This window comes from Odontesthes bonariensis, chromosome 3 (assembly GCF_027942865.1).
Source record: "Odontesthes bonariensis isolate fOdoBon6 chromosome 3, fOdoBon6.hap1, whole genome shotgun sequence".
Classification (NCBI taxonomy): Eukaryota; Metazoa; Chordata; class Actinopteri; order Atheriniformes; family Atherinopsidae; genus Odontesthes; species Odontesthes bonariensis.
The window spans coordinates 27,790,654-27,817,681 of NC_134508.1; the positions used below are offsets into that span (position 1 = coordinate 27,790,654).

The 27,028-nt window shown below is 36.3% G+C and overlaps 1 protein-coding gene across 13 annotated transcripts in view; it reads right to left on the reverse strand.

Moving 5' to 3' along the window:
* The window catches only part of atp2b2 (ATPase plasma membrane Ca2+ transporting 2), a 168,013-nt gene that overhangs the window by 33,981 nt on the left and 107,004 nt on the right, over window positions 1-27,028 (reverse strand). For 8 of the 13 annotated variants that reach the window (XM_075461386.1, XM_075461388.1, XM_075461387.1 and 5 more), the window contains 9 exons: window positions 16,824-17,024; window positions 11,329-11,586; window positions 10,839-10,964; window positions 8,816-8,941; window positions 8,402-8,434; window positions 6,292-6,384; window positions 4,417-4,458; window positions 2,206-2,370; window positions 346-560 (listed from right to left, as the gene is read on the reverse strand). In XM_075461386.1, the coding sequence (XP_075317501.1) occupies window positions 346-560; window positions 2,206-2,370; window positions 4,417-4,458; window positions 6,292-6,384; window positions 8,402-8,434; window positions 8,816-8,941; window positions 10,839-10,964; window positions 11,329-11,586; window positions 16,824-17,024 (1,259 nt within the window). The remainder of the gene's footprint in view (window positions 1-345; window positions 561-2,205; window positions 2,371-4,416; window positions 4,459-6,291; window positions 6,385-8,401; window positions 8,435-8,815; window positions 8,942-10,838; window positions 10,965-11,328; window positions 11,587-16,823; window positions 17,025-27,028) is intronic. The other 5 variants (XM_075461394.1, XM_075461396.1, XM_075461389.1 and 2 more) reach the window with 4 other exon arrangements.

Below are 27,028 nucleotides of genomic sequence, written 5' to 3' on the forward strand. Positions count from 1 at the left end.
AAAAACAACAGTTGGGTTTTTTTTTTTTGTTTTTTTTTAATACTGTGAGTCAATATGTGTTGACATGGTACAATAATTTATTACACTGAGTCCTCATGCATAACTATAAATAAATGACAGCTCTGGAACAGATTCACAAATTTTCACACATTAAGTAACATGAATATTCCCCCGAAATACTGAAATAACAAAAGCTTGAATGAAAAATGTGGGACCATTTCTCATTTTAAAATCTATAGATGTAATACTCCCTGCATCAACAATGTGTCTAGTTATGTTTTAAGATACATGATAAAGATCATCAGCTAATCAGCTTAAAAAACGATGCTGTTTTTTCTTTCTTACCTTGACAGAGTATGCCAGTGAGATGGTGACAGCCAGCGGCAACCCCTCTGGCACGGCCACCACCAGCACAGTCACACCAATGATAAAGAACTTGACAAAGTACTGGATGTAGATCGGAGTACACTCTGGCATCCAAGGGCGCTTCTTCATCACAAAGTTGTCAATGGCAAAAAACAGGACAAGGATGATGACTGTAACGGCCGACATGAGCAAACCTAAAAGATGTACAGAAGGTGTCAGCAGAGGAAAGGGATGTTGAGAGTGCAACACTGGAAGAGGTCTTACATTCTTGATATACTCTTGTTTGATGAATATTCAATGGTGAGTGACTACAGTACCTTTTTGTCACAATACTGTTCCTTGTCGGAGAATTTGACAGCTGATTTAAGAAGCTCTAGATCTTAGCAGTGTTGCGATTCAGTAAGTAATTATTAAAACATACTACAACATTCATGTGTTTTGATGGGGGAGAAAATAGCCTCTAGAAGAAAACCAGAGCATAAAACCAAGGAGACCCTTTAAAATTTCCACAGACAGGCAACAGAGAAGTTCAACTCAGAGCCATGTTGTTGTGAGGCAACAGCAGTAACCTCAAAGCTGCCTTAATTGATCTTCTTGACAGTTTAACTTCTCAAGCATGCCTATAATTAAGTAGAACTGCTTCAAACTGGGTTTTCTACACGTTAGGTCATTCATATTACTTACACAAATCAAATAGTTTTTTTCAAACAAAACCATTTATTATGTTATTAGGTACTCTTGTGCTTTTGTTCCAATTACATCTTGAAGTATTAAAAGGTTTTTAAAAGATAAACAACACATAAACACGTTTATTTTGAAGTTGTTATCTCTCACTGAACAGAAGTAATTAATCCTCAGATAAAAATGTATACGAATGTACAATGTTACTTTTTAAATGTTGAGTCAACACAAGAAATGTTGTCAACAAGTCTTAATTGCAGTAGGGAAATAATATTGCATTTCAGTTCATTAGATTAAATGTGTACCTTTGTCTGCATTAGTGATTTCACAAATAACAGGGGAATGGATGGGGTTGGCATGACAAACTTTGTACCAATAGTTCAATAAAATTTACTGTATTAGGACTGTGTAATGCTATGCAAACCATTTGTTTGAATGGCAACAATATTTAAGTGTTATTTAAGTGAGAGGAACAGACAAGGTGAGGCTTTTTAGGACCAACAGGCTCTAAAGTGTGTCAGTGTGCACTGATTCTGCAGGAATACCATATGATCTCACAGTGCTGCTTCAATGCTAATCAACTCATGGAACTTCATTGTTCTGACACCACGTCCCCATTCTATCACTCAGGACAACACTCTGATATATAACAGCCCTTTCGAAAAACAAGGACTTTTTCAAATCTTTCAAATGAAAATATGTTCGATGATAATCCTGACATGTTGCTGGTGAAAGAACAACCACTGTGAGGGATATTGGCTGACAGACATCTTTTACTTAAAAATGCTTCCATTTACAGACCTAATGCAACCCCTTGCCATCATTGCCTAATTCAAATTGCAATTCAAACAACTGATTAAGAACCATGATCACAAAAAGAAAGATCAAAGGCTGCATTACAGAATCTAAGTGTTGCCACGGCAGTGATTTATCAAGTCCCTCAAGGGCACGTCAAATAGAAAAATAGAGTGAACAGGTTTTATAATTCAGACTTCTTAACTTTCTTTGTAACTGCTTTGATTGCTTCAAGCAACTACAAAGTAGACCCTCTGAGTACAACATATGTTTTTGATGGATAGGATGATGGTTCAGTACCTTGTTGTCGTTGATTTTCTGCCTGACTGAGTGATGGATTTTTCTGTGTGCAATTTGCTGTACCTGCTTTGCCAATCTGGACAGCCAGTTTGGTCAGCTTCCCTTGCAGCACAGACTTCTCTTTCTTCGGAGCGGACACTTTCTTCTTCTCTTTTTCATCTGTCTCTCCACCTTCAGCACTCTTGAGTGGCTGCATTTCCATGGCAGCTGCTCCATCCTGCTTCTTAACTATAAACATAAGAGGAAAAAAAAAAAAACGGAAAAAAAACAAGAACCGGTGTTAATAATGGAGATTAAAACCTATGAAAAGAGAATGCGGGGGGACCCTCAGGTGTGACTCTTGCTCTATATGTTCAGTATTGAAAGAGAAAATAGATTTAAAACCATCAGAAGAGAAATATAACATCCCATTAAGACATGTGAATCAAATGTGTATTTAGAGGTATGATGAGCAGTAAGAAGATAAATAAAATGAAAGCTTATATAGCTTCTCATATCAAATATTTAATACATAAAGTCATTTTATGAATACATTATTATACATTTTATTGAAATGAATAATCTCATTAGAGACTATGCTGAAATACATAGTGTGGTTGTCACACAGACAATTAATTTTGAAAATAAAAACACATTTTGGCATATGAACAATAGTATCTATAATGTTTGTTCTCACAGAGCAATTGATTTTCTATCTACTTTATACTATATGAGGTGTTTTATGGTGTGGCAAATACAAGGTCTTCTGTAAAAAAATATTGTTCAGGCAGTAAAACCAGTCTCAGTTACTTCATTGTATTTCTATCTCACTCTGACACAAGCGCACACACATGCTGAGACACACAAAATCACACACATTCACTGCTTCTCCGTTAATGTGACCCATTATCAAGAAATATTTCACTCTAGCTTTCTAATCACAATGAGGCATGCATTTGATGATCATGAAAAACCTTTTAATGTCGAACATTTCTCATACTCTATGCTGTGCATTTCATTTTTTCCACCCCCAGGACACAAGACAGACTTTTTTCAATATGTATCCAGCTGTTTTTTAGCAGATGAGCAATGTTTGATATTTAAACGCATGCAGGACGTTAGTTTATTCTCTGAAGGAGACAGTTTCTTCTATATTCTAGCAATGTTGATCTTGATCAAAATCACCATAATACATCCTTGGCTTCTACTGTAATCACTATGATCTTCATTTAATTTTTATCCCCTGCTTTGGGGACACTGACTATTTCACTGCTTTATTTCACCTTTATTGTAAGAAAGGATAGGTTTTTCTGATACAACATGATTGGGTTAAGCTTACACAGCCTTGTTTACCTGTTGACTTGCTGGTTGAACTTGTTGTAGATACTAGTGATGAATCATTAATTCATTCAAATTAAGAGTATGTATCTGTATACATACCCTACAGATAGATAGATACATATACAGATACACATGTATCTGTGTCTCTCATGATGAAATTGTATTTGAATAAAAAAGAAAAGAAGGATTTTAGTCTATGAGACAAATGGCAACCTGGTTTGAGTATTTTTCATTTAATACCAGTAATAAAAAATAAACCTTAGTTACAACCTTTATAATGTATATAAGACACCACAAGATGTTACAGACTGTCTTTTATGCCACCCAAATTATATTGGATTGCGAGAGGCAAAAATCATGTGAACAGGGGAAAAAAGTACAGATCATAAGAAGAGTGCTCAGAAAACTAGTATTGGGTGTTTCTGGAGAAAAGGCAAGTGTAACGTGAGTGAGGTGGATGCAGAACAGCGGAGGGAAAGGTTGCTGTTCCCTTAGAAAGAACAAGATGAGCAAACAACAAAACAAAAACAACAAGAGAACAACAGACCACAGACAACACATCAATGGCAAACATTAAGAAAGTAAAAAGGAGGAATTTTCTAACCTGATGAGAATGTGGTTAAAACCTGGGTCAAAAAATGATCCAATTTCCTCCACACCCACAATGTCTGAAAATTACTTCAGCGAGTGATGGACTCCAAAGTCTTTACAATCTACTCTGAATTAGCACAACATAGTCCCTTTAGAGAGAGTGTGTTATCAAAAACAATGTGAACTGAAATAGATAAAGCCTGGTAGCATGGGATTTTCCACCTGCTGTTGACCCAGAGCTTATACCACAAACCATAAAAAGCAAATAAATAATTAAAGAAATAATAAAGAAATGAGAGGAGGAAGAAGGAGGTGGGAGAGGGGAGTCAGGGGAGGAGAGAGTGAAACATATGGTTTGGTTACCTTTAATCTGGTTGCTCTCCATATTGCCATCTTGCATTTTACCTATGATGAAGACATACAAGACAATAACAACAAAAATAACCAAGGCAGACAAGTCAACAAACCATCCCCACAGAGACAGCACAAAACGTGAGAACCAAAAATTACAAACAGGGAGACAGGAAAATGACTTTTAATACAACATCTTTGTGACAGTCACATAGAAAGGCTTGTGATCCATAAGTGATGTTATGTAACAGGTAGCTACATCCACACAAGGAGTTAAAAAAAAAAAAATGTAATCCAGTGAAGTGCTTATTTATCTGTAATTAAATTGAAATATGTTAACATTGAATTGTTTTTATTTTAGAACATGATAATCAGGTAATAAAAAGTTTCTTTGTAATTAAAATATATTTACAAAAATATACTCATATTATGTGATAGAATGTTATTTTCAAAGTTAAAAAAAAACTTCACATTCTCTGCTGACGTACTCTACTTGATAACAGCAGTAACTCCACAAACATAGCTAACATTGAGTCAAATGGTCAAGTTATAACATAAAGTATAAAACAAACGGTAGAGAGAGCGTCACACTGAACACTAACATTGAGAGAGTGTGCACCACAAATACACACAATACACACAAACATTAGACAGCATGCATAAGAGGAAAGTTCAGAAAACACATGCAAGATCACACACTCAGAGGGAAGCAGATTGGAGATGTGAACAACACACAGAGAGAAAGAGTGCCTGAAGGAAAAGCCTCCCACATGGTCAAGTTGCATAAGAACAACGGAATATTGAAAGATAAGTACAAGGACAATAAGTTTATTATGCCGCTGAAGTTGGCTCAAAGGAAGGGAGCTTAATTAAAATGTGCAGTTAAGTCAAACAACAATTAACTTATGGATAGTCTAATACAGCTGCTGTGAACCTTGTCAGAAGGTAAAATGTACACTTGATCATTCTTAAAAAAATCTGGATAAAGATAAAAATAGAGTCAGAATATACTGTATAAAAAGAGTTGGAAAATATTTATTTCAGACTGTCCATTGTTTTTCCTATTCTTTTTTTTTTTTTTTGTCTGTTGGTGGTAGGAAGACCAGAAATAAGACAAAATCTGTATTTCAAATCTGTGAACACAAAGGTCATTGAGAAAGTTAATCAAGTAGAGCTGAGGACCAGCAAACCAGAGCAGAGTCATTCCGTCACCTCTTCCACATTAGCCAGTTCCCTGGTGTTATAATAAAGCTGAAAATGACAAATCTCTGTGTTCCAGCCCAGGACAGCACAAGGTCAGCATTAAATCGCAAATTCTGCCCCTCTGATCTTAACTACAAACACTCTGGGGCTGCTCTATGAGGAGATAAAGACTAAAGAGAACCCCATCTAAAAATGAAAGAAGTTTTATTTTTCTGTGAGGACACCTAATCGTAAGAGATGGTCCTACATAAGGATTTTGCCACCACACATCTACTAATGTCTAATATCGACTCATACATCTAAATGATTGAAATAACAAAAAGTATTAGTTTTAATTAGTTTTATCATAAAGGCTCAAATGTACAGGGTGTTTCTACTTTTTAACTGAAATTATCAAAAGTTTATTTCCTTTGGTTTTAAATTCAATACATATGTTTTCATGACAGTACCATACAAAGCATTGCAAGACAGAATAAAGACAAGAACAAAAAAACACAAGACTAATTTCTACTACAACAGGCATGCACTGACAGCATGGGTACAAAAAGGTTCCAAACAACTGAGGGCAGACCTAAGCAGAAAGTGTGCACCTATGGTGAAAAGGGGGTTGGAGAATGGAGAAGGTAGAAGGTGTCAAAAGTCACAACAGAGAGAGGTCAGAGATCAGACGTGTTGTCAACCTACCATTAATTAGGCTGGCACTGCCAGGGGCATTAATGCCTGCAGCCCCATCCGTGGCAATAGTTGCAATGGGGTGGATAGGAGGATGGGAGCAATCTAGCCAGTAACAATGAGGGTTGAACATGAATGAACAAAAACACACACGCCCCCACAAGCACGCCAAACCAAGTGCACACACAAGACAGTGAACAGAAATAACATGGTTATAGCACATAAAGGAGATTCAGCATATTGTGCAAACCTCATGTGTAGACTGTATGATCAGTGTGGATTATAAAACTATGCATTTGTATGTGCAATCACTGTAACTGTATGTCTAATAAATGTGATCTATTCTAAGTAAGAGGTTTAGGTGAATGTCAATAAACAAACAATAGCAACAGTGACGGCAGGCATGGAGCATGAAATCTGAAGACAACTTAGAAAAAAAACGTGTCATTACAAGTAAAAATAAAAAAATCTACATTTAAAAAATATGTCCATTTGCCAGGTCATTTAAGACACCCCTTTTCTTAAGTATACTGTCTGTTTCTGTACAATATGTATGTTTAACAGCAATACATTTTACCTCAGATTATGGTCAGTTCTGACTGTGTATCATTCCAACCATGTTATTCATGTAATGTCTTTCAGCATTGCAAAATCATAATTTAATTTGTTGCATGAGCATTCTGAAATTAAAATACCCCAGTGAAAAATAAATAAAACATAAGAGGCAGCGAATTATTTTCCAGGGAAATACACATGTGCTTACCAGTTAACTGAAGAGGATAATGAATTGTAATAGTGTGGATAACAGAAGGTGTTACATATTTTTGACACAGCCACTTTGACTCTTTTAATACTAATTACTGTTTGTAAAACCTGGAATGGAGCTATGATTTTTTTGTTTTTCATGCGGTTGGACAACAATGACAGAAATAATGATTCCTGGGAAAAGGAACTTGTCATTAGAGGGTCAATAACTGTATGCTTATATTTTCATTTTCTACTTCCAGATAAACACTGACTTACAAACATTTTGAAGTTTTATAAGTTTTGTTAGAATTCTACTTTATATATCTGCTAAGCAATAGCTTGATTTAATAACATACTGTAACATCTCATCTCATCTGTGTTGTGTTGGCAGTGAACGTAGACATTTGTACACCAGATTAATCCAACATTTCGCAAATAGGATCCTTTAACTGTCTCAGCCATGTATAAACAACCCTAAGCAGAAGTATTCAGTATTTAGTGTCAATGCAACTTTTAATTCATTCATTTTTAAGTGTACTAAACCAGCCATACATGTAGTACTTAGTGAGTGAAAGCAATTTGTTTAGTAAGGTTTGAAGAGCTTTTCAGAAGATGACAATTTAAAGTGAATTTGTTTATGATCATGTTAGATTTTGTGAAGCTGTAACTGGTTGATCACCTGGGATTACTGCCTCTAGCTTGTTCAGTCTGATCAGTAAAACCTGGAAAAGTAATTAATCTTTTAAACTGTTGAACAGCAAAAATTGCAGTTGATGACCAAGATGACATAGTATTTATCAGTTTTCAGATCAGAGAACAACCTCGGGGGATGACAAACTTTAAAGCTACCTCTTCTAACAAATGCATTAAAATAAAAAGCTTCAAAACAAGAAAGCTTCCGTGTTATCTGCTTTCTGAAACAACAGGACCAACAATAATGTTATATGTAGGCTACAAACTGATGTGAAAGATGTGAATTTAAACATCGTAAAAAGTTCCTATTGTCAACTCTCTTCTCCTGATACATGTGTTGTACACCTGGAAAGCTGTCATACTCATGTCAATGTTCTGTAACAGAGCAATGAGACAGGTGTGAGAACCTGTTGAAACGGGGCTGATGTTGGATGTGAGCCAGTTGGTTTGATGAGTGCAGTACCCATTATAGAGGGAGGGAAGGTATGACTAGTGAAACAACACTTAAAAAGATGCAGGATTGTAACTATGACGCTTCTCTTTTTAAGTGACGAGTTAAACTGGTGCAAGGATGCTTGTCTTCAGAAAACAGGGGAATAATCAAGGTGATTTATTGGGAATCAGTAGAGGTCAAAAGGATCAAAAGTACAACTCCCAGGGTCAGAGAAAGATGATACTCTACCTGTGTTCTGGTGTCCGTCTTCCATTGCCTCTCCTTCAAGGTGAATTTGGAACAATAAGAGAGTAAGGACAATGATGCACCTCAACCCACAAAACCTGGATACTGCAGCTCACAACTGAACCACCAATATTCATCATCTCCTATCGTATTCATACACTTTCAGCTTAATGTCAGGTACTGTATCACACAAATACCTACAAAAAGTTATTTGGAGATTAACCCAGACTTAACAAGTAGACAAATGCTTATTTGTAGGTTTATTGTTTGAAAAGCCTAAGCCATGACATTTTAAAACATTACACAGTGAGCAACACATACTCATAATGAAATGAAATGACAAAAGTTGTTTTCAAAGGTATGGTGCTGGGCAAAACTGACAAACAAACACACAAAAACTCTATATAATTATCTTACCTTTCTTCTCTTTCTTTTCCTCTTCCTCTACACCAGCCCCAAGTAGGGTGAAGATGATTCCAGTCTGAGAGTTGACACCAACAGCAGTCACCACCATGCGCCCTGACCCTTCCATCACATGGGTGCCTGAAGAAAGAGTAGTGGTATTATAAACAAGAGATTATAAAGAATTCCTTTTTTAAACACACATCCCTTGTATTAACAGGGATCTCCATCTTACCCTGGATCTTCCATCTTAACTTTAAAATACTTTTAAACGTCTTTTAACTTTTAAAAGACTCTACAATTTTTTTAACTGACAAAAATCTTCAAATTCAGTGAGTAACAGCTCCATAACTGCAAAGCAAAAAAACCGAACACCCATGAGTTTTATTGATAAGAATTTTCTCCTCAGTTTTTCACGAGCAGGTCTGTATATGCTTGTCCTAACGCTGGAAAGCTATGAATAGGTCTACAACCATACATTCGGCTTGGATCAGCTACTACCTACTTAACTGTTCTGCCTTCATCATCAAAATAAGGCTGCCCTGGACATCAGCATTTGAAGAACTTGGGCAGTCTACTTGGATTGCAGAGAAGTAGTGAAGACAAGAAAAACTGGATAATTTTGTGAAGAGTGAAGCTGAAATTCAGCACCACTGCAAATACAGCTGTACATCAGCTCAGAGAATCGGATTTATGGTCAGTGGATTGAAGGGAAAAGTTAGCAATCTCATATTGCACTTGTACTGCACTGTGTATGTACCTCATAGTCTATCTTGGCTGAATACCTGGCAGGACATATCTACCATAATAATTTAAATTCAACAATCTAACAATGTTAGTAAGTTATTCCACAGCTTGAAGATGACTGAAATATTTCATGTCTATTTTGTTCATTTGTGATTTTCTTGTAACTAGTGCAGAGTGAAATGTAACCAATACAACCAGACCCAGGACAGGGGCCTCCAGGGAGGAGACTTTAATACAGTGAATGTGCAGCAAATAATGACTACACGTTTCCCTCTTAGTATTTTCAATTGTTTTTTACTCTGTGAAAGGGGAAAAATATGAACTGCCTTACGTGGTAGTGACTTGTTCAGAACCTTCAATGTTTTCAATCTAAAAACTTGATTAGGTTGATTGGATTCTGTATCAATAACAAATTTATAATCACTGGCCAACTGCATGGAACTAAAACCAGGAGATTAGGGTACATACCTGAAGTGTAACAATTCTAAAAGACCTTTTAGAAGGAGTATGTCAAACTTCATTGGAGCAAGTCAGATTTCTTTATCATTTGCTGCTTTATTTCAGAAATAAATGTGTCACTCTACATATTTGTGCCACTCGTAGACCACATTAGACCTCTGTGCACTTGTACCATATATATACACAATACCTACATGCAGAAAATTATTAACCTTTGGGAGAGCAAGTCAATGTGGGTGAATATGAGGCTAATTAAGTTAGGCAGCTAAATAGCACACAGCTAATTACACACAGAAAAAAAAAAATCCAAGACGTGAGATCAGATTAACCCACTTTTCTGTTATCTGTGTTATTCTTCTTTTCTAAGAAACCTGCAATAGTACATTTGGGTATCTGCTGCTGCAAGCACCAAAACCAATAAAAAGAGGAACACAGGAATAAAAAAACATCATTACATAACTCTTGTTTTCTCTCTGAGATAAAGACATGACTGATTTACATCTTATTTGATTTAGTGGAGTATGCAAGTTACTCTCACCTTAAGCCTAATAAATAAATACATTCCACTCTCAACATACTAAGAACTTTAAAGATAGGCATAATTATTATCAATAATAAATTATGTATTTTAATGAATTTCAATGTTACAAAATAAGGCAAGTAGGTGCATCAACTATACCAACTTTAGCAGTGGTGATGGGGTAACAAATTAGCTCCAGTCTGCTGCCTGAGAAATGCGTTTATCCCTTCTTTACAAAATAAAAGGCAGGAAAAGATGCCTGTCACTTTATATATCATTCATACCATTAGAGTGCATCAACTAGCAACATACCAGAAAGGAGCATGGGATCTTTGTCTGCAGACTTCTTGACATGGTCAGACTCTCCAGTCAATGATGACTCATCAATCTTCACGTCATTACCCTGGATCAACACTCCATCAGAAGGAAGCAGATCACCTGAAACAACATGAAAAAAATTATTTGCTATCTGGAAAATGCTGAAAATAACTTTTAAAACTGTGACCACGTAGTGTATTTTATGCACATGATGGATTTGGACAGGATGAGCATTTGGTGCTACGCAGCTAATAAGCACTTTCAATTTTTTGGATTTGTATGGATTTGTCTTCAGCTAAATAATTGCTCATACCAAAATATCTTTGATTGCTTAACATGGACTTCATAACTTTAATCCTGTTCTGGAAATGACGTGGTGGTCCATTTCCAGTGAGTGAGCATATCTGCCCGAGCAAATTTGAACAATTCTGACCTGTGTTTAAGATCCAAAACAAAGAAATCTTGACAGTTTTCTAACACCTACCGTATTTGATCTGTGCGATGTCCCCTACCAATATATCCGATACGGGCAGCTGTATGACCTGGCTACCACGGACCACCTGGAATTTCTGCTCCTGCTCGATGCGGCTCTGCAGCCCACGGAACTGCTTCTCCTTTGACCAGTCGTTGAAGGCCGTCACCAGCACTACACACACTACGGACAACAGGATGGCGGCACCCTCAATCCAGCCAGCATCTGCCTCACCCTCATCTTCCACTCCGGCTGCCGCTGCACCACACACTGCAAAAGAGGGGGAAACATTTAATTTCCATAAATGCATATAACTGTACAAGTGTACTTTGTTTTTGTGCATACACCAAGATTTTGTGTTTCACTGGATATCAAATCACAAATGTTATACTCAAGTGTACAGTATAAACTTCATGGAAGGATAGCCGGTGCTTGCTGCCATCACTGTTGACAACAGTGTCCACACTCAGCTTGGCATATTTCTGTAAGCTTTGAATTTAGCTGCTCTTTAGAGAGAATATTGTTTCTTCTCATGTCCTGCTAAGTTGAGCATGATTTAAGAGAGTAAAGGTCAGAGATTAGATACCAAAAAATAAAGCTGTGAATATCTAACGCTTGAATATATTTGTGTCCCATGTCAGCTAAATTAAATGCACATGTCCAACCACTCTGCATATGTTTGATGTGTGCAATATAAAAGACAACTCTGAAATTAAAAAAAACGGTGGCTGGTATAGCCTCAAGAGAGTTTGTGTTCCCTTGCCTCTTCATTCATATGCCCTATTTCAAATGAAGCTCTGCATTCTACTGGTTGAGCACTGATAGACTGTGGTATTTGTGGACTGAAACAAGGCCTATTCCCATAACTCTTTGTGCTGGTTCATATAATACTCCTGAAGCTATTGTGCTCAAGACTCTTAGTTGGCTCACTTCAAAAGCAAACTGTGTGGCATAATATTTTGGACTAGAAAGCACTTGCAGCTAGCAAAGACTACATATTACAGACATTTTATGTTGAGGATTCTGATGAACCTTAACAACAGTGGCCTAATGGTAAACAATGAAGTACTTTTATCCATCCATCCATCCATCCATTTTCTATACCCGCTTAATCCAACTGTCGGGTCGCGGGGGACTGGAGCCTATCCCAGCAGTCATTGGGCAAGAGGCGGGCTACATCCTGGACAGGTCGCCAGTAAGTACTTTCATTTAATAAGATTTTCACTAAAAGTGCTTTAGAAAAAAATTGGAAAAAGAGTTCAAAATATCAAAATTTGAAAAACAACTTTTAACAAAATTGAAAAAGCAAAATCTTTGACATGACACAAAAACGCAGATGTAATATAAAGCTGAGATTTACGACTCAGGTCTTTTGGGGATGAACCACATTTTACTGTCATACCATTTAGTACCACTAGAGAGGACAAAAGCCACCGTGGTGTCGTGACTGCCCTAAAACCAACAGACGAGGAAGAGAAAACAACGTGGCAAATGAACAAACTGGCACCAAACAGAGCATTAGACGATTAGAGGTTAGTGAAAAGCACACTAATTTCAATAATGGCAGTTGCTCCAGGCAAGCAAACATGACTTTTTTTCCCTTCTTGTCACCAAATGGGCTAAAAATCAATACTGCCTTGTGAGCATGTGTAAATTCTATGTAGTAGCTCGTTATACTGTAGACAGAGACTGTAGTTACTTCTTTACATGGCTATACTAGGAATATCTAAAATCTGTGCTCACTTGAGTTTCTGCAATATAATTTGAATATAGTAATAACCATAGTAACAATTTGATTAACTCCTTTTATATACATTTATATGTAGTTTATGTATTAAAAAAAATTGCACTGAAATAATTGAATTTATGGGTACTCTGAGACACTATTGCTAGAATTCAATTCCTGCTACAAGTAAAAATATTATTGCAAATATGGTCAAAAATGTGATTAAACATTCATTGCCAACAAATTTAATTTCCTTTGGTACAGTTAGTAAATGACAAAAAAAAAAAAAAAAAGTATCTCAAATCTTGATTAGAAATTGAAAAATCTGCTTTAACTAGTTAACTAGAACTCTGCCCCCTTGTGGTGATAATTATTTAAAGGTAGGGTAGGAGATCCTGGATTTTGAGTCCAGCGAAGCTGCATTTTGAAAATACACAGGTAAAAAGTCCCAACCCTTTTCTTCACTTTCCCCCCCGAAGGCACGCCTCTAGAGTACATGAACGCGCACGAGCACGAAGGTGCACGAGCGCGGTTCTGACAGCAAGCATCGATCGTTGCCGTATTTAGTATTTAGTTTATGCTAATTATACGTTTAATAATAGTTTAGCTTCCTGCCAAGCTTCTGGACGTTCACGGAGCAGGGTACGCGCACAGGGAGAAGGAGGGGGAGGGAGGAGCAGATTGCAGTTTGATAGACGGCATCAGTATCCAATCATTGTGAACGGTCCGTTCACAATGATTGGATACTGTTTTTCCTAGATTGTACGTTCTAGAGGCCACTAAAACTTTTCATATTTGTGTCAAAACTTTTAATTAATTGGTTGCAATGGGGGTGTGAAGAGTATTTCAAGCAATATGTAAAAAAAAGTTCCAGAAAAAGATCCCCTACCCCGCCTTTAAGCCGAAAGCTAAAAAAAATCCTCCTTTAAGTAGATGCTATGTAATACATATACGCTTAAACATCCAGATAACATGAATTATTCTGTTAGATTATTTGTCCTGTGAGGAGAAATAATTCAATTTCATTACATTTAATTTCATTTATCACCTTTAGGAAGAAAAAACAATTATGTTTTCTTCACAAACATAAGTTAAAGATTCTGAGTTGATATTCGGCACCTTCTGGTTGGTAGTTGATGTGTAAGATTAATCTACTCAATATTCAACATCTTCAGTAAACAATTTAAAATTTTCTTTTTAACAACCAAAAACTACTGAATCATCTAAAAGTGTAGTAGATTATTTTCCTTTTGTTCCCTTTTTTTTACTAACTTTGTATTAGATATGTTTATTCTGTTTTGTTTGGTTAATGTGGTGACAGCAGCACTGTGAGGGGTAGTAGCTATTTGTATTTTCAATACAAATGAGCAAAATATGGATCGAGACTCTAGGTCTGACAACTAAGGCTAATGTGAAAGTACCCTAAACCTGCATTTTCTCTAACTGCCAGGCAGCAGGAAGAAACTCTTTTGCTTGTAAATACCACTTTAATTATTATTAAGTATGTGAAAAAATGTCCCTTATTTTGACTTGATTATTTCCCTTGGTAAACAGTTTTCTGCTGAGTTTCTGGTCTAAATAATTATCTAAATTTTTTTTCAATACAGAATAAGACATCAGACAATTAGACAATCATGGCCTTGCCTCTCATAAATAAACACAATTGTTTAATCAAATTGTAGCTGATACACCAATAAAACCCTGAGTCAAATAAAATGTAAAACAACATAACTAATAGTGCACTTGACAGTTATTTTTTTCAAAATGGGAGCCTTTTCAGTTAATAAATAAATGATGATGTACCAGCTTCAAAGGCACGGTGTCAAACAATGCTGTTCTTTAAATGTCATTTAATAGTATTTTTTGGGGAGGGATTTTTCACAATTTTGTATTTCTGTAAATTATCTGTGTTTAATACCAACACAATTAGGAGCCTACTCTTTCAACTGTTGCCAGGCTGTTTCTTATGTAAATGAGAATTAAGTCATCCCACCGGGTTCTATTTCTGGACTATAAGCTTTTTTGACCTATTTATAAATAAAGCAGCAGTAAGAGATTTGTGCATATATGGATGAAGTGTGTTTGTAGAGTTAGTAGGCAGAATTGCATCCAATTTTTGTCATCATATATATTTGAGCAGTTTTGATGATTGTCCTCTGGAGGGAGAATGACCATAATAGTACTGTTTATCAGCTTTATAGTGTTTATATATCATGCTCTGAATTTGATGTATTTTCATTTGGATAGTTGTTGTCATTTGATCGTTTAGACAAAATAATAAAACATAACATACAATTTTAAGTATTAGGAAAAAAATTTTTGCACCTAGAGTTTATAAAAGACTCTTAAGAAAGTGTTAGTGGTAAGCATGAAAACTCCTCTGGGGGCAATTTTGACCGTCTCACAGTAAAAGATTACTGGTACGAATCTCAGCTTGGGCTGGTTGTTGTTTCATTTGCCTCTGTGTTGAACCTGCTTTAGACTGACATCCGAGGTACAATAGTCTCTAGCCCAAAGGAAGCTGGGATAGGCTCCAGTCTACTGCAACACTGAATTGGATGAAGTAGGTATAGAAAATGGATGGATGGATGGAAGCTGGTAATCTTGCTTCTGATTACCACTTAGCATCACAAAATATCCTTATAACATCCTCTTTAGCACACAAACTCAAATACATTTAGATATTTTTCCAAAGGGTTGTTCAAACTGCTACACATTCATATTTGTCCTAATCCACTCTGCTATTCTTATCTACTCATATCCGCAGCAGTTTATGTTCTGATTTACATTCATATGTATTCACATCATTCAAATATGGTTGCATCAACTTAAAGGAAGTTTGATGATGGATCTATAGCTGCATGCAGTTATTAGAATTTGATGCCCTGTTGCATTTCTTTGCTTTTATTGAACATACTTTGAACATTATGAGCTAATTCATAAAGCAATGCAGCTTAAAAGATGCAAAGAAAATAAATATGGATGCATGTAAAAGCACTGTTTATAACTGATGATAAAGTTCCAATAATCCAAGACAATAACTACACAATTATGATTGAGTCAGTTATGAGTATAACTCCCATTGTCCATCTTGAAATAATTCTTGATCAGCACAAAATAACTGAAAATGTACTAAATCTGAAATTAATTGATGAACTTAAACACACCACAAAGACAGTGGTAATGACTTGTTTCCTTGTTGCTATTTCCAGTTTCACAAGAGTTTTTAAATCCCTAAAATGATGACTGGACCCTTTGGCAGGGAAAATGAATTCCATTACTGTGATAACGTTAGAAGAAATGACTGATGTTGCTGACTCAACACCCCTTTATGGTCTCTGTCTTCATTTCCTGTTTCATGGCTCACAGAGCTGATGTATGGGCCCTGGGAGCTCAAGGTTATTTCTCTACTCAACACTTCATTAACCTTCCCAGTACCTCTCTTACACACATTTAACACAGTCATAATATGCCGAAACATACACACACACCTTTACTTGGTGAGTCACTTGACCTCTTTAAGCTGGCCACAAACAAAGTGTAACCTGCCTTGCCAATTAAAAAACGCTTGTGCACACATGTGGCTGTAATTGTCTCTCTGAGTGCCAGTAATGTCACTGGAAGAGATGTCAGTGGGCCAATATGATTATAGGCCTTTGATGTTCTATGCAAAGTGAAGATAACAGAGATAATAATATGTATGTGTTTGTGTCTGACCTCAAAAACGAATGACAGACAGGAAATTTCACAGCATGCAAGTCACAGGTGCTGCTTCACTTACACTCTCCACTGCTCTCTCCAGGCGGATGGTAGAATGAGAGGCCCAGGGAGATGAGGGCCGCAATTTCCAGGATGATGAGGGTGACATCTTGCAGGGCCTCCCACACCAGCTGTAAGAATGTTTTTGGCTTTTTTGGAGGTATCAGGTTTTTACCAAATATTTCTTTTCTTTTGTCCAGGTCAGTTTGGACATCTTCAAGACCTGATTGAAAAAAACAGAGAAACAAAGAGAAAGAAATGAAATTCTGTCAGCACAGTACATCACTCTGTGATCGTAAGCGTGAATGGGGCACAATGACCGTAACTATGTGTTGGACATTCAAGTTTTTTGCACTTATTCCAACAACCTGTTTAAATGATCAGCTGACAAGACCAAACAAAACCAGGATTTTTTAAATTGCTTTAAATATATTTTCATTGTTAAAAATGCTCTAGCAAACTTTGCAACCGATCTTTTCTCTCAGTCCTCTTCTTTAGCCTTTTCTCTTTCACACTCTCAAACCACACAAACTACCTCTAATTACCCGTTTGAGTCACGGTGGGCTACAGATCTACATTCCTTATATAATTCCGCTCAAGTGAAGAGAGCCTTATGCTTTGACCTTATCCACCTCCTCATACACTGCGAACTATTGTACATAAATATCTTTAGCTCTTTTATGTGAAGAGCTTCATGCTGGCTTCAGGCATAAATTACTTTTAGAATATTTTCCAGGGAATTATTTTTATACAAGTTCAAATTACATCAAATATAGGGCTTTGGCAAGAGTATTGGCTGAAGTTCCGATAGAGTAGATAGCTTAGTATCACAATTTTGTTTGTGATACATTATCACATGTGTTATGTTTATTACTCTGAATATTGATTTATTTTGTTATTAGACATATTGTCTTATTACTTTGCTCAACTTCAATGGCTTATTCAGCACCTAAAAGGCAAGTAATAATGTAATAATGATACACCGTTATACTTTATACATCCTGACGCATTTATGTGAAATTAAACTAACTCTACAAGAAACCTTGAGCCATTGTCAGAAATAGTGTTAGGATCTAATTTAAAAAAAAAAAAAAAAAAAAAAACTTTATTCCTTTACTGTCAAACATTTTGAGCACCCCAGGATGGTGGCTTCATTTACATTTATGGCATAGATAGACATTATTGAGAAAGTCATTGTCTGTATGTATATATTATGTACAAAGTAAGCACTGAAGAGACTTTGCTGCCTTTGGAAATTGCAGTCTGTTTTTTTTACTGTCATCGATCAACCCCCCCGGAATGTTGAACAATTTCCATTAATCTATTTATGCGATCGGTAGTTTACTCCCTTGTCATCTCTGCCAAACATAACAGGTTGAGCACTGCTCTGTGCCCCTAGTTGTGCATGCACTTCTGGGATGACATTGTGTGAAACCCATCAGGCCTAACAGGCTTTTGGCACAAAATTATCAGGGTGTAGCTTCTCACTACCATAAACTTTTTCATACACTCATTAGATGGTTATAATATGCTACATCACAAAACATATCATTTAATATCTGCAATTTTTTTTATTAAGCCCAGTAATTTGGCTAAATTGATAAGGGGTGAAAATAGAAAGTTTATGCAGTGGAGGGTGATGGATAAGCAGGTACTGATAAATTAAATCAGAAAACTTCTACTCACATTACAGGACAAGGAAATAGCAGTAAGAAGATCAAGAGTGTTTACGAGCTTCTGTGGGAGGAATAGCTGCAGTTGCAGAGAAAAGGAAATGGCTAAATGTTCTGTGAAATAAGTGGAAAAGCTAACATTAGTATTGGATTTGCCCGAGGGTGCATGATGTAGAATTGGCACTGAAAGATAAGAAAAATAGAAATAAAAGAAAAGCCAAATCCATTTTGACGCTTTGATGGTGGTCAACCAGAGCATAGTAATAAAGAAAAGAAAAGGAAAGAAAAGAAAAGAAAAAAAGTAAGAAAGAAAGAAAGAAAGAAAGAAAGAAAGACAGATACTGAACAGGCAGGGACAGATGTGCATACTGTTACGCACCTTATCATTATCATTTTTCATTGCATTTAAGTCCTCAAATTTGAGTCTTTTCTGCCCGCTGTTGCTCTTAATACTACATATATTTGTTTATTTACCATAGATAAATGTTTATAACGTGCAAAAAAATGGTTCATTCTTTTATTGTGGTGATTACTTTCACCACATATCAGCATTCTCAACTGATACAGTGGATCTAAAATCATACTCTATATAAATGACTGTTTATCAAATCAGTTTTGTTTCAGCTAAATCTGGATCTGCATAACTGATGTGCCAGAAACAGCTGTGGGCTGTAAACTACATCCACATCAAAGCCTCACATATCTATGGAAGTAACATTAAGTACAGTAACTGCAATGCAAATTTGTGCTCTCCATCTTCAGATAACAATATCAATAAAAGATCAAGCTACTTTTTTCAATCCAGCTGCTTTTCAGTTTTACATTGATATCTGGCTGCTGAGCACACGCATAAACAGGGATAAATATTCCCAGTTGCTCTCTCTGTCTGTCTCCCTCACAACCACACACATTACCACAGCATTATGTCATGCATGGTGCGTCACTGGGTCTCCCAGGAGTGGCTCTGGATTGCACCTGGTGACACTACTGCTGCATGACAATGTCTTACATTTTAATGCTTTGGCTAGTGAGATGACTTACTATTTTCTGCAGAAATTAAGTGGCAATCAACAAAATCAGGGAAAGATCATTTTAAAAAAAGGCTATAAAAGTTTATATATTCCAAAAAAATGATCAAATATAGAGCAAAACAAAATACAGGGAAAAGGTGAGGACACAACGTCAGCAAACTAAAACACAAAGAAATCTGTGCTCTTACATTAGAGAATGCCCTGGTTACAAATAGATCAGTCTATAAATAGCCTCATTAACCACTCTTTTATTTGTCTATGTAACTGGACCTAGCATGCACTCCTATTGATCACAACAGCATCCTGCTTTACATCACACAAACATGTCTGTGTGCATGCTTGCATGTAAGCGTGTGTCTTCTGGCTTGTGAGTTGTGACCATCTTCTTGTACTTTTTATGTGTGTGTGACAAGGCTAGCCAAGCACGCCTATCACTATTTGAACTATTTTACGATAAACGTTTACCTGTTAATGTTGGTTAAATACACATACAGTGTACACGCTCACACATGCATAGATTTCAAAAATGAAATCATAAACAGACAGTAATATGGAAGTCCAGGTGCATATATACACACATTTTAACATTCAGCTTTTGCAGAGCAACCATCTTTTTAGTTGCATGTGGCACCTTTCACTTGCTTTCCTGCCCTACCCAGCAGCGTGCTAAAATTTTATTCTGTGCTGGTAAAAACAGAATCATGTGCTAATCCTCAAAGCACATTTGCTAAATCTGTCCAGAGGCACAGGGGCGTACACAGTCTATAGTGGAGAAAACACACCACTTTTCACTAAAAGAGCAATGATTACATTTCTCCACAATACTTTCACTTGCTGGGCTGCAATGCTAATGTCAGTCTTGCAGTCCAAGTAATGCTACATTGGCATGGATTGATATTTAACTTTGTTCTATTTAAATCCCCCTGAGAGGTGAGCTATGCTTTAGTCTGTAACTGTGATCATTAAATACTCAGTTATTTCTGGAGAAAAGTTATCTTTCTTTCCCAAATTACCAGTGGCGGGATTACTGACTGAAAAAGATTCATTTGACGGATATGAAATATTGCTAGCTAAGAATTGTCAGCCCACCTATCTGCTCTGGCCATGGTTTTGGAGGAGGCAGAAAAACTGGCAATACAAAGATGATTCACAACATCCTCAGAAAAAAATGAAGACTCTGTGCCAGAGAGAAGACTTTGTGCCAGTCTTCACAAGTAGTGAAACCTAAACACAACAAATTAATTTTATTGTCGTCAAGGTACGAAAATGATCAGAAACCTTTTTCTAATCAGCGAGAACAAGACTTCAGGATCTAACTCTCCTACCCTGATCAGTTGCCCTATTTTGGGTTAAAATGTAGATTTCAAAATGAGCTTTCTTAAAGTCTCATTTTGAGTTCTGCATTGAACTCAAAATGAGACCTGAAAAAAGCTCCTCTCTATTTTGGGCAGATTTCTTGGGTTTATTTGCTATAGAACTTATTTTAACAGTGTAACTGTCTTCATTTTGAAATGCAATTCTCCACAACTGAGAAAGTTAATAACACACTTATAGTTATGAGCATTTAACAAAGCTAATTGTAAGCAGTTAACATTTGAACTGCTGAAAGCTTTGTGACAGAAAGCTTTGTGTTTCAAACAGGATGACTTATCGCCGCTGCTCTTTGCTTGCCAGGAAGTTACTCTAAAATGCTGTTGAGAATACATACCAAATATGTTTTGGTATTGACACTATATTAAAGGACATATCAAAGGTGACATATAGCTGAAAAAAAGCCATATGGTAGCATTTGAATATTAAATTTGATGTCACTGAAACTTCAATGCCAATAATAAAACTTTATATTGTTTTGCTGATTATACCAAAATGAGTGCTTTGTAATATAACATTGTAGACTTATTTGGCTCTAAGGTCTAAGGGCAATAAAAGCTGCTCGAGTTTCTGTGATTTAACAGACAAATTAAATTTTACATCAACCTCAGCACCTTTTGAAGGCATACCTTAAAGTCTGCATTTTGACAACATGGAAATGTTCCTACAATAATATACTCTACCATGTGACTTACAGTGACGATGATGATGATGATGATAGTAAGGAAGAAATTATGGAAAAAATAAGCACTATTATTCTTCAGCAAAATATTTACGAGTTATGACGAGTAATAGACTGATCTGTCAGCTGAAGTAGGAAATGTGATCTAAATCTGCTTTGATAAATGGTACCTTCCTAACATCCTGCTTCCAGATAGACAAGAGAAAACACTCTTTCTGCCATCATTTTTATACAAGGTGAAATGGGATCTTTTTCAGTCAGAGGGAATATGATGGCATATTTTAACAGTTTCCCTTTTTTGTCAGCGGCTAAAAATAGATCTCCATGGAAACACTATGCATCCCACTCGCTGAACGGAAATACCCACGACTCTGAACCGTGGAGAATGTGTGAATATGTAAGTAAGCGCGTATTTTGTGGGTGCATTTTATGTACAAGAAGATGTGAGTGTGTGCGTGTCACAATATTTCCAAAGCAACATTCAGTAAAGACTGAAATGATGTGATGACCTCTAAATGTCCTTATACAAATGGGGCTATCACAGTGATCCAGGAGAAAAATGTTTAATTTATAATACAGAAAGAACAAAGTCTAATCACGTCGAACTCACCAACAGCAATTTTTAAGCCTCCCTGGTCCCCTCCAATCCACAATTTTCTTAACTTTATCCCATCCCTGATATTACAGTGTGGTATAGTATCCAAAATATGTCACCATGGAAACAGGTTGTCCAATGATGAAGATGATCTTCATAACAAAACAAAATGTTGATCCTTTTTTTCTTCATCAAATCAATACTCTCCACACGTGTTCTCAGCTTTCACCATTTACAAAAAAAAAGAGGGTAATGAAGTGTGACTCAGAGCAAAAAACAGTGAAGCAGGGACTGAAACAGAACAAGAGTAGGGTGGATGTGGAGTAACTCTATGAATAATAACCCATCAGCAGCTAATAGGTGGATAATTACCATGCTGTTATTAGAAGAGGGATTGATGGAGAAATGTGTCACAGTGTCCTTGAGGATGGCCTTTATTATAATGACACCATTTTATACAGTAAAAGTTTATTTCTGTAAATACAAAGCAAAAATATTGGAAGAATGGCTTAAAAGGGAAAATGTAAAATCAACATGAAGGCTGCAAATTCTACATAGAAAACTTTATTGAAACATATTATTGATATTGGGGAGGAGGTGGGAAAGAGTGTTGTGTGAACAGATTCAGGCATTAACACAAATGAGCACATGAAGACAAGCAAGGGTTGTAAAATAAAAGAAAAAAACTCAACTTTGTATCCTTTAAGAATTAGTATTGTTGGAAAGCACATAATGTTCCAATTACACTAGGTCCTTTCTGATCTCCATTTATTCAAAGGTCTGACTTGTTATTCTTCCTTGGAAATACATTTTTTTGGTATTTCTTGTTTTAACCCAAGATTCAACTGTGGGATCATGATGAAAGATTGATTATACATAAGTACTCCTGCTTGGAATTCCCTATTTTGGCCTCAGATGATTTATCAGATTTTTCTGAAACCTTTGTCGACCATGAAAAATTGCTGGATATCCGATTTCAGAAATTACGTGTTTCCTCATTTTAGCTTTACTTTTTTCATAGTCAATATAAGTGAAAGAGGCTCCTGGTTGAATCAAAGTTTGTTAACCTAAATGTTCTGGTGATTGTTCTTCCTTTGCCTATTTTCATCTAAGGGATACACAAATTGTAAGCTTAGTGTCTTCCCAACTCAAAGTGAAAAACTTACACACTGAAGACATCCTCGCAAGTGTGTGTGGCTTTTTTTTTTTTATGTTGGATGTTCATGCTCACCTTATCTGACAATACCAGCAGCATGGTGGTAATTTCAAGTTTCATTGGACTCAACATGTAATAAAGTTCATGATAAGTGATACTTTTCACCATGACACCATTAACAAATATGACACCAATTGTACAAGACACCTCAAACCAATTATTGTCAGGAATAGTGTCGGCATCTCAATTTCTCAGCATATTCTATTCTAGATTGCTTTATTGTCACTGTACAAAGTACGGCAACATTTCAAAGCAGTCTATGTTGACGGATTTACTGATACAAACAGCACGGCCCAAACTAACAATGTAAGCTGTTCCAACTGCTGTCCCAGATTGAACTAGCTGCCACAATTCTAATTGATGAATTGCATTGGCTGATACACATAATTAGGAATGACTCATCAGATTTTTGCTTTTTGAGACATGAAGTGGGCACTTTTTAGACTTCTCTGATTTTGAGATTTGTTTTAATGACTTTTTAGTCAATAGATCAAGTTTACCACACCTGATCATCAGACAACTGTCCGCACCTCAGTAATGATGTCAAAGAATTTCTTGAGGAAATTAACTCAAAGTCACTAGAAGTAAGCTGAGTTTGAAGGCACTTTCATCTAAACAGTGGATCATATGACTAAATTAAAGTTCATACTTAATTTATTGTTTTAAATGGGGCCATGTCCAGAAATGGAGACAGTCTGCTTACTGTTCACTGAAGACATACTGAATTAAAGAGTAATGATGAACATAGGAAAAGAACAGTGTTCTGATTTGGGTTTATCTTATTCCGAGAATACAGTTGCCTTTTTAATTTTGCATTCACATGCGCAGCCGCCTTGTGTCTTGCTAGGTTGGCATAGTTGTTCATATACTTGCATGTGTAGTATTTCAGAAACTGAGGTTTTTAACAAGGGGGCAAATTTGCAAATGAAGAACTCCAGGGTTTGCAATATGAACAAGGAACCTGGAGACAATAATGAGTTTGTATTAAGTTTATATTGAGATGATGGCAGGGAAGAGTAAGAGCTGCAGCACTGAAAATGGTATTTGAGGCCATTAAATAAAGGAAGTGAAATATGCGCTCACATTTGTCCCTACAGTGCCTCTACTTGTCACCTCCATATAGCATCTTGTGGAAATCAAGTACGAAATTCTGCGGATTTTCTCCATAGACGCTCCAAACCCATTATATGCGTGGTAGTCTTCATTAGCACACATACACTTAATTAAAAGCAAGTATAGTCCTAGTCTTAAATTTTCAGGTAAGTGTCTAAGGTGGTTTTGTGTTCACCGATTCTCAACGCTTTTTAAACCTGTCTGCGAAAAGATGACTTGACAAGTCTTCAGTGCAGCAACACTCATGTAGTTTTGCATAGTTTTGTAAAAGAAAGACCATCAATCGGTCACATTCTAACGGGTTAAACATGCAAGCAGACACACTACAGTATGTAAACAAATGACTCAGTGAATGATCTTATTTCATGTTGAATCACCGGGTCACATGAAGACACTCACGTGCACAAACAAACATGTTGACCCATCATTCATTCCCCTGAGGACAGCTCATATAAAAGTTAATGGACTGTAAAGTGACACTTTGCAAATTGTAACACGTTGTCCCATCACAAGTATATTGTATATGTATTACACTGTGCCAACAAACCACAATTTTTTATGGTGTGTTTTAGTAAAATGGCAGACCATTTAGATACGAGTGATGCAATAGAAAAAATTGTTATGTTTATCTGTTAGCCAAATGCCCAGCGAGGTTATGGTCGCTACTTGGAGGAACTTTTTTTGGGAAATACACTAAACAGGAATACAAATGTCTTCTTATTGCAAGGCTATGAAACTGAAGCCAAAATCTGATTTTTATAAAGTAAAAATGACACGTCTACTAAGTCTTATGTCTCTGTTTGTATGCAGTGGTGACATCAACTAACCCTCAAATGCTATTGCTGCTTTGTGACTTTGCGTGTTTAGAATGTGTCACACATTCCAGATCAATTAAGAGAGAGTTTCACAAACGGACATCTATGACCACCTTCTAGATATGATATTTTTATGATATATTTTTTTCTATTTATGATATATTTGGGTCTTTAATTATAAAATTAGTGCTGCATTTGAAACTAGTCCCTTGTCACACACACTTTCATATTGCATTATTTTTTTTTTTTTTTAAATAAAAGGGCCCAAATCAGCTCAGTTTTTAAGATTTGGAGTCTTCCAAAATAAAAGTTTAATGTATGGTGCAATGCAGAAGATAAAGCAATCAGTTGTGTGTGTGTGTGTGTGTGTGTGTGTGTGTGTAAATCTGTGGGGGCAGCTGTACAAGTGGGTGAGTTTTTCTGTCAGGCACTGTGCTCTATGTGTCTGACTCATGCGAGAAATGGGAAAGTGGAGTGAAACAACCCAGCTCACAGCTCTCTCTCTCTCTCTCTCTCTCACACACACAAACAGACACACACGCATACACAAAACACACACCCACGCACACACCACTATCTCCACAAGATAACTGTTAATCACTGAGCATTCGTACTTTGCGCAACATATCAGCATGAGTGTTAGAATGAAAGTTGTATTGTGACAACTAAATGAAGACTGAGTGATACATCTCACATTCATTTTAAAGTTATTGTGCCCTGACCTGAATTACAGAGCCTTCTTTGTTTTAATGCTAATACTTTGAGTTTTTTTTTTATTATTTTTTTTTAATTTTGTTCAATATTTTACAAGAAAAAAAGCTTTCTATAATGATGCGACAACAAAAAGCCCATAGATTTGTTTGGTGTACTATATGCTGCTCATATCAGAGAATTTGAATGCCCAAAGGTTTAATTTACACCTCTTGGAAGATCTTTTCTGGAACACATCAAGAGCAGCATGGATGGGAATAAAAAAATCCAACAGTGACTCTTGTGGGATGAAGTCTTCAGTGCATATGGCCCTTATTAAAATTCAAAGAAAATTTGAAAAACTGTGAAAATAAAATGCATTTATGAGGTTCATTCATATCATGGATCCATGAGACTGTGAGGTCCAACTTACCTGTGCCCTAAGCTGTGTACCTAAGCTTTATTAGCAAATAAAAAGGGTAAAAACACTGTATTTCTCATTAAAAAAGAAAGGATCCTGGAGTTGTTTTTACGTTAGTACGTTTAAAAAAATACATAAAGTTTGAGTCATACCTGCGGGGCAATTTTGGTTGTTGTACGTACAAGTGCATGCAAATGTACTCATTCAATCCACTGTTGAATCTTTGTGAATTCATTAGTCAGTCAGTAGATAGTATTTTTTTCCTCTGTCTGAGCCTCAAACACTGTAATGTTAGCTGGCCTGACTACCCTCGTTGTGGCACAGCTTTAATGAGACATATGTTTACTGATACTGTGTACGGAGAGGTGTCTGCATGTGTGAGTGTGTCTGTGGCAAATAAAAGGAAAGAGATAGAAGGAATGTGTTAAGACACAACTGCTTAGTGATAAGGGTAAAGTCTAATCGGGTCAGTAATTTGAACCTGTAATTCCAAACTGGTCAACCAGTCATTCAGTAAAGCTACCCATGCATCACTCATTCTTTTTCATCCATTCATCATCAGTCTACTTTTCATTCATTTATCCATCTTAGCAAATTTCGATTCAGTGACTCCCGTTTCT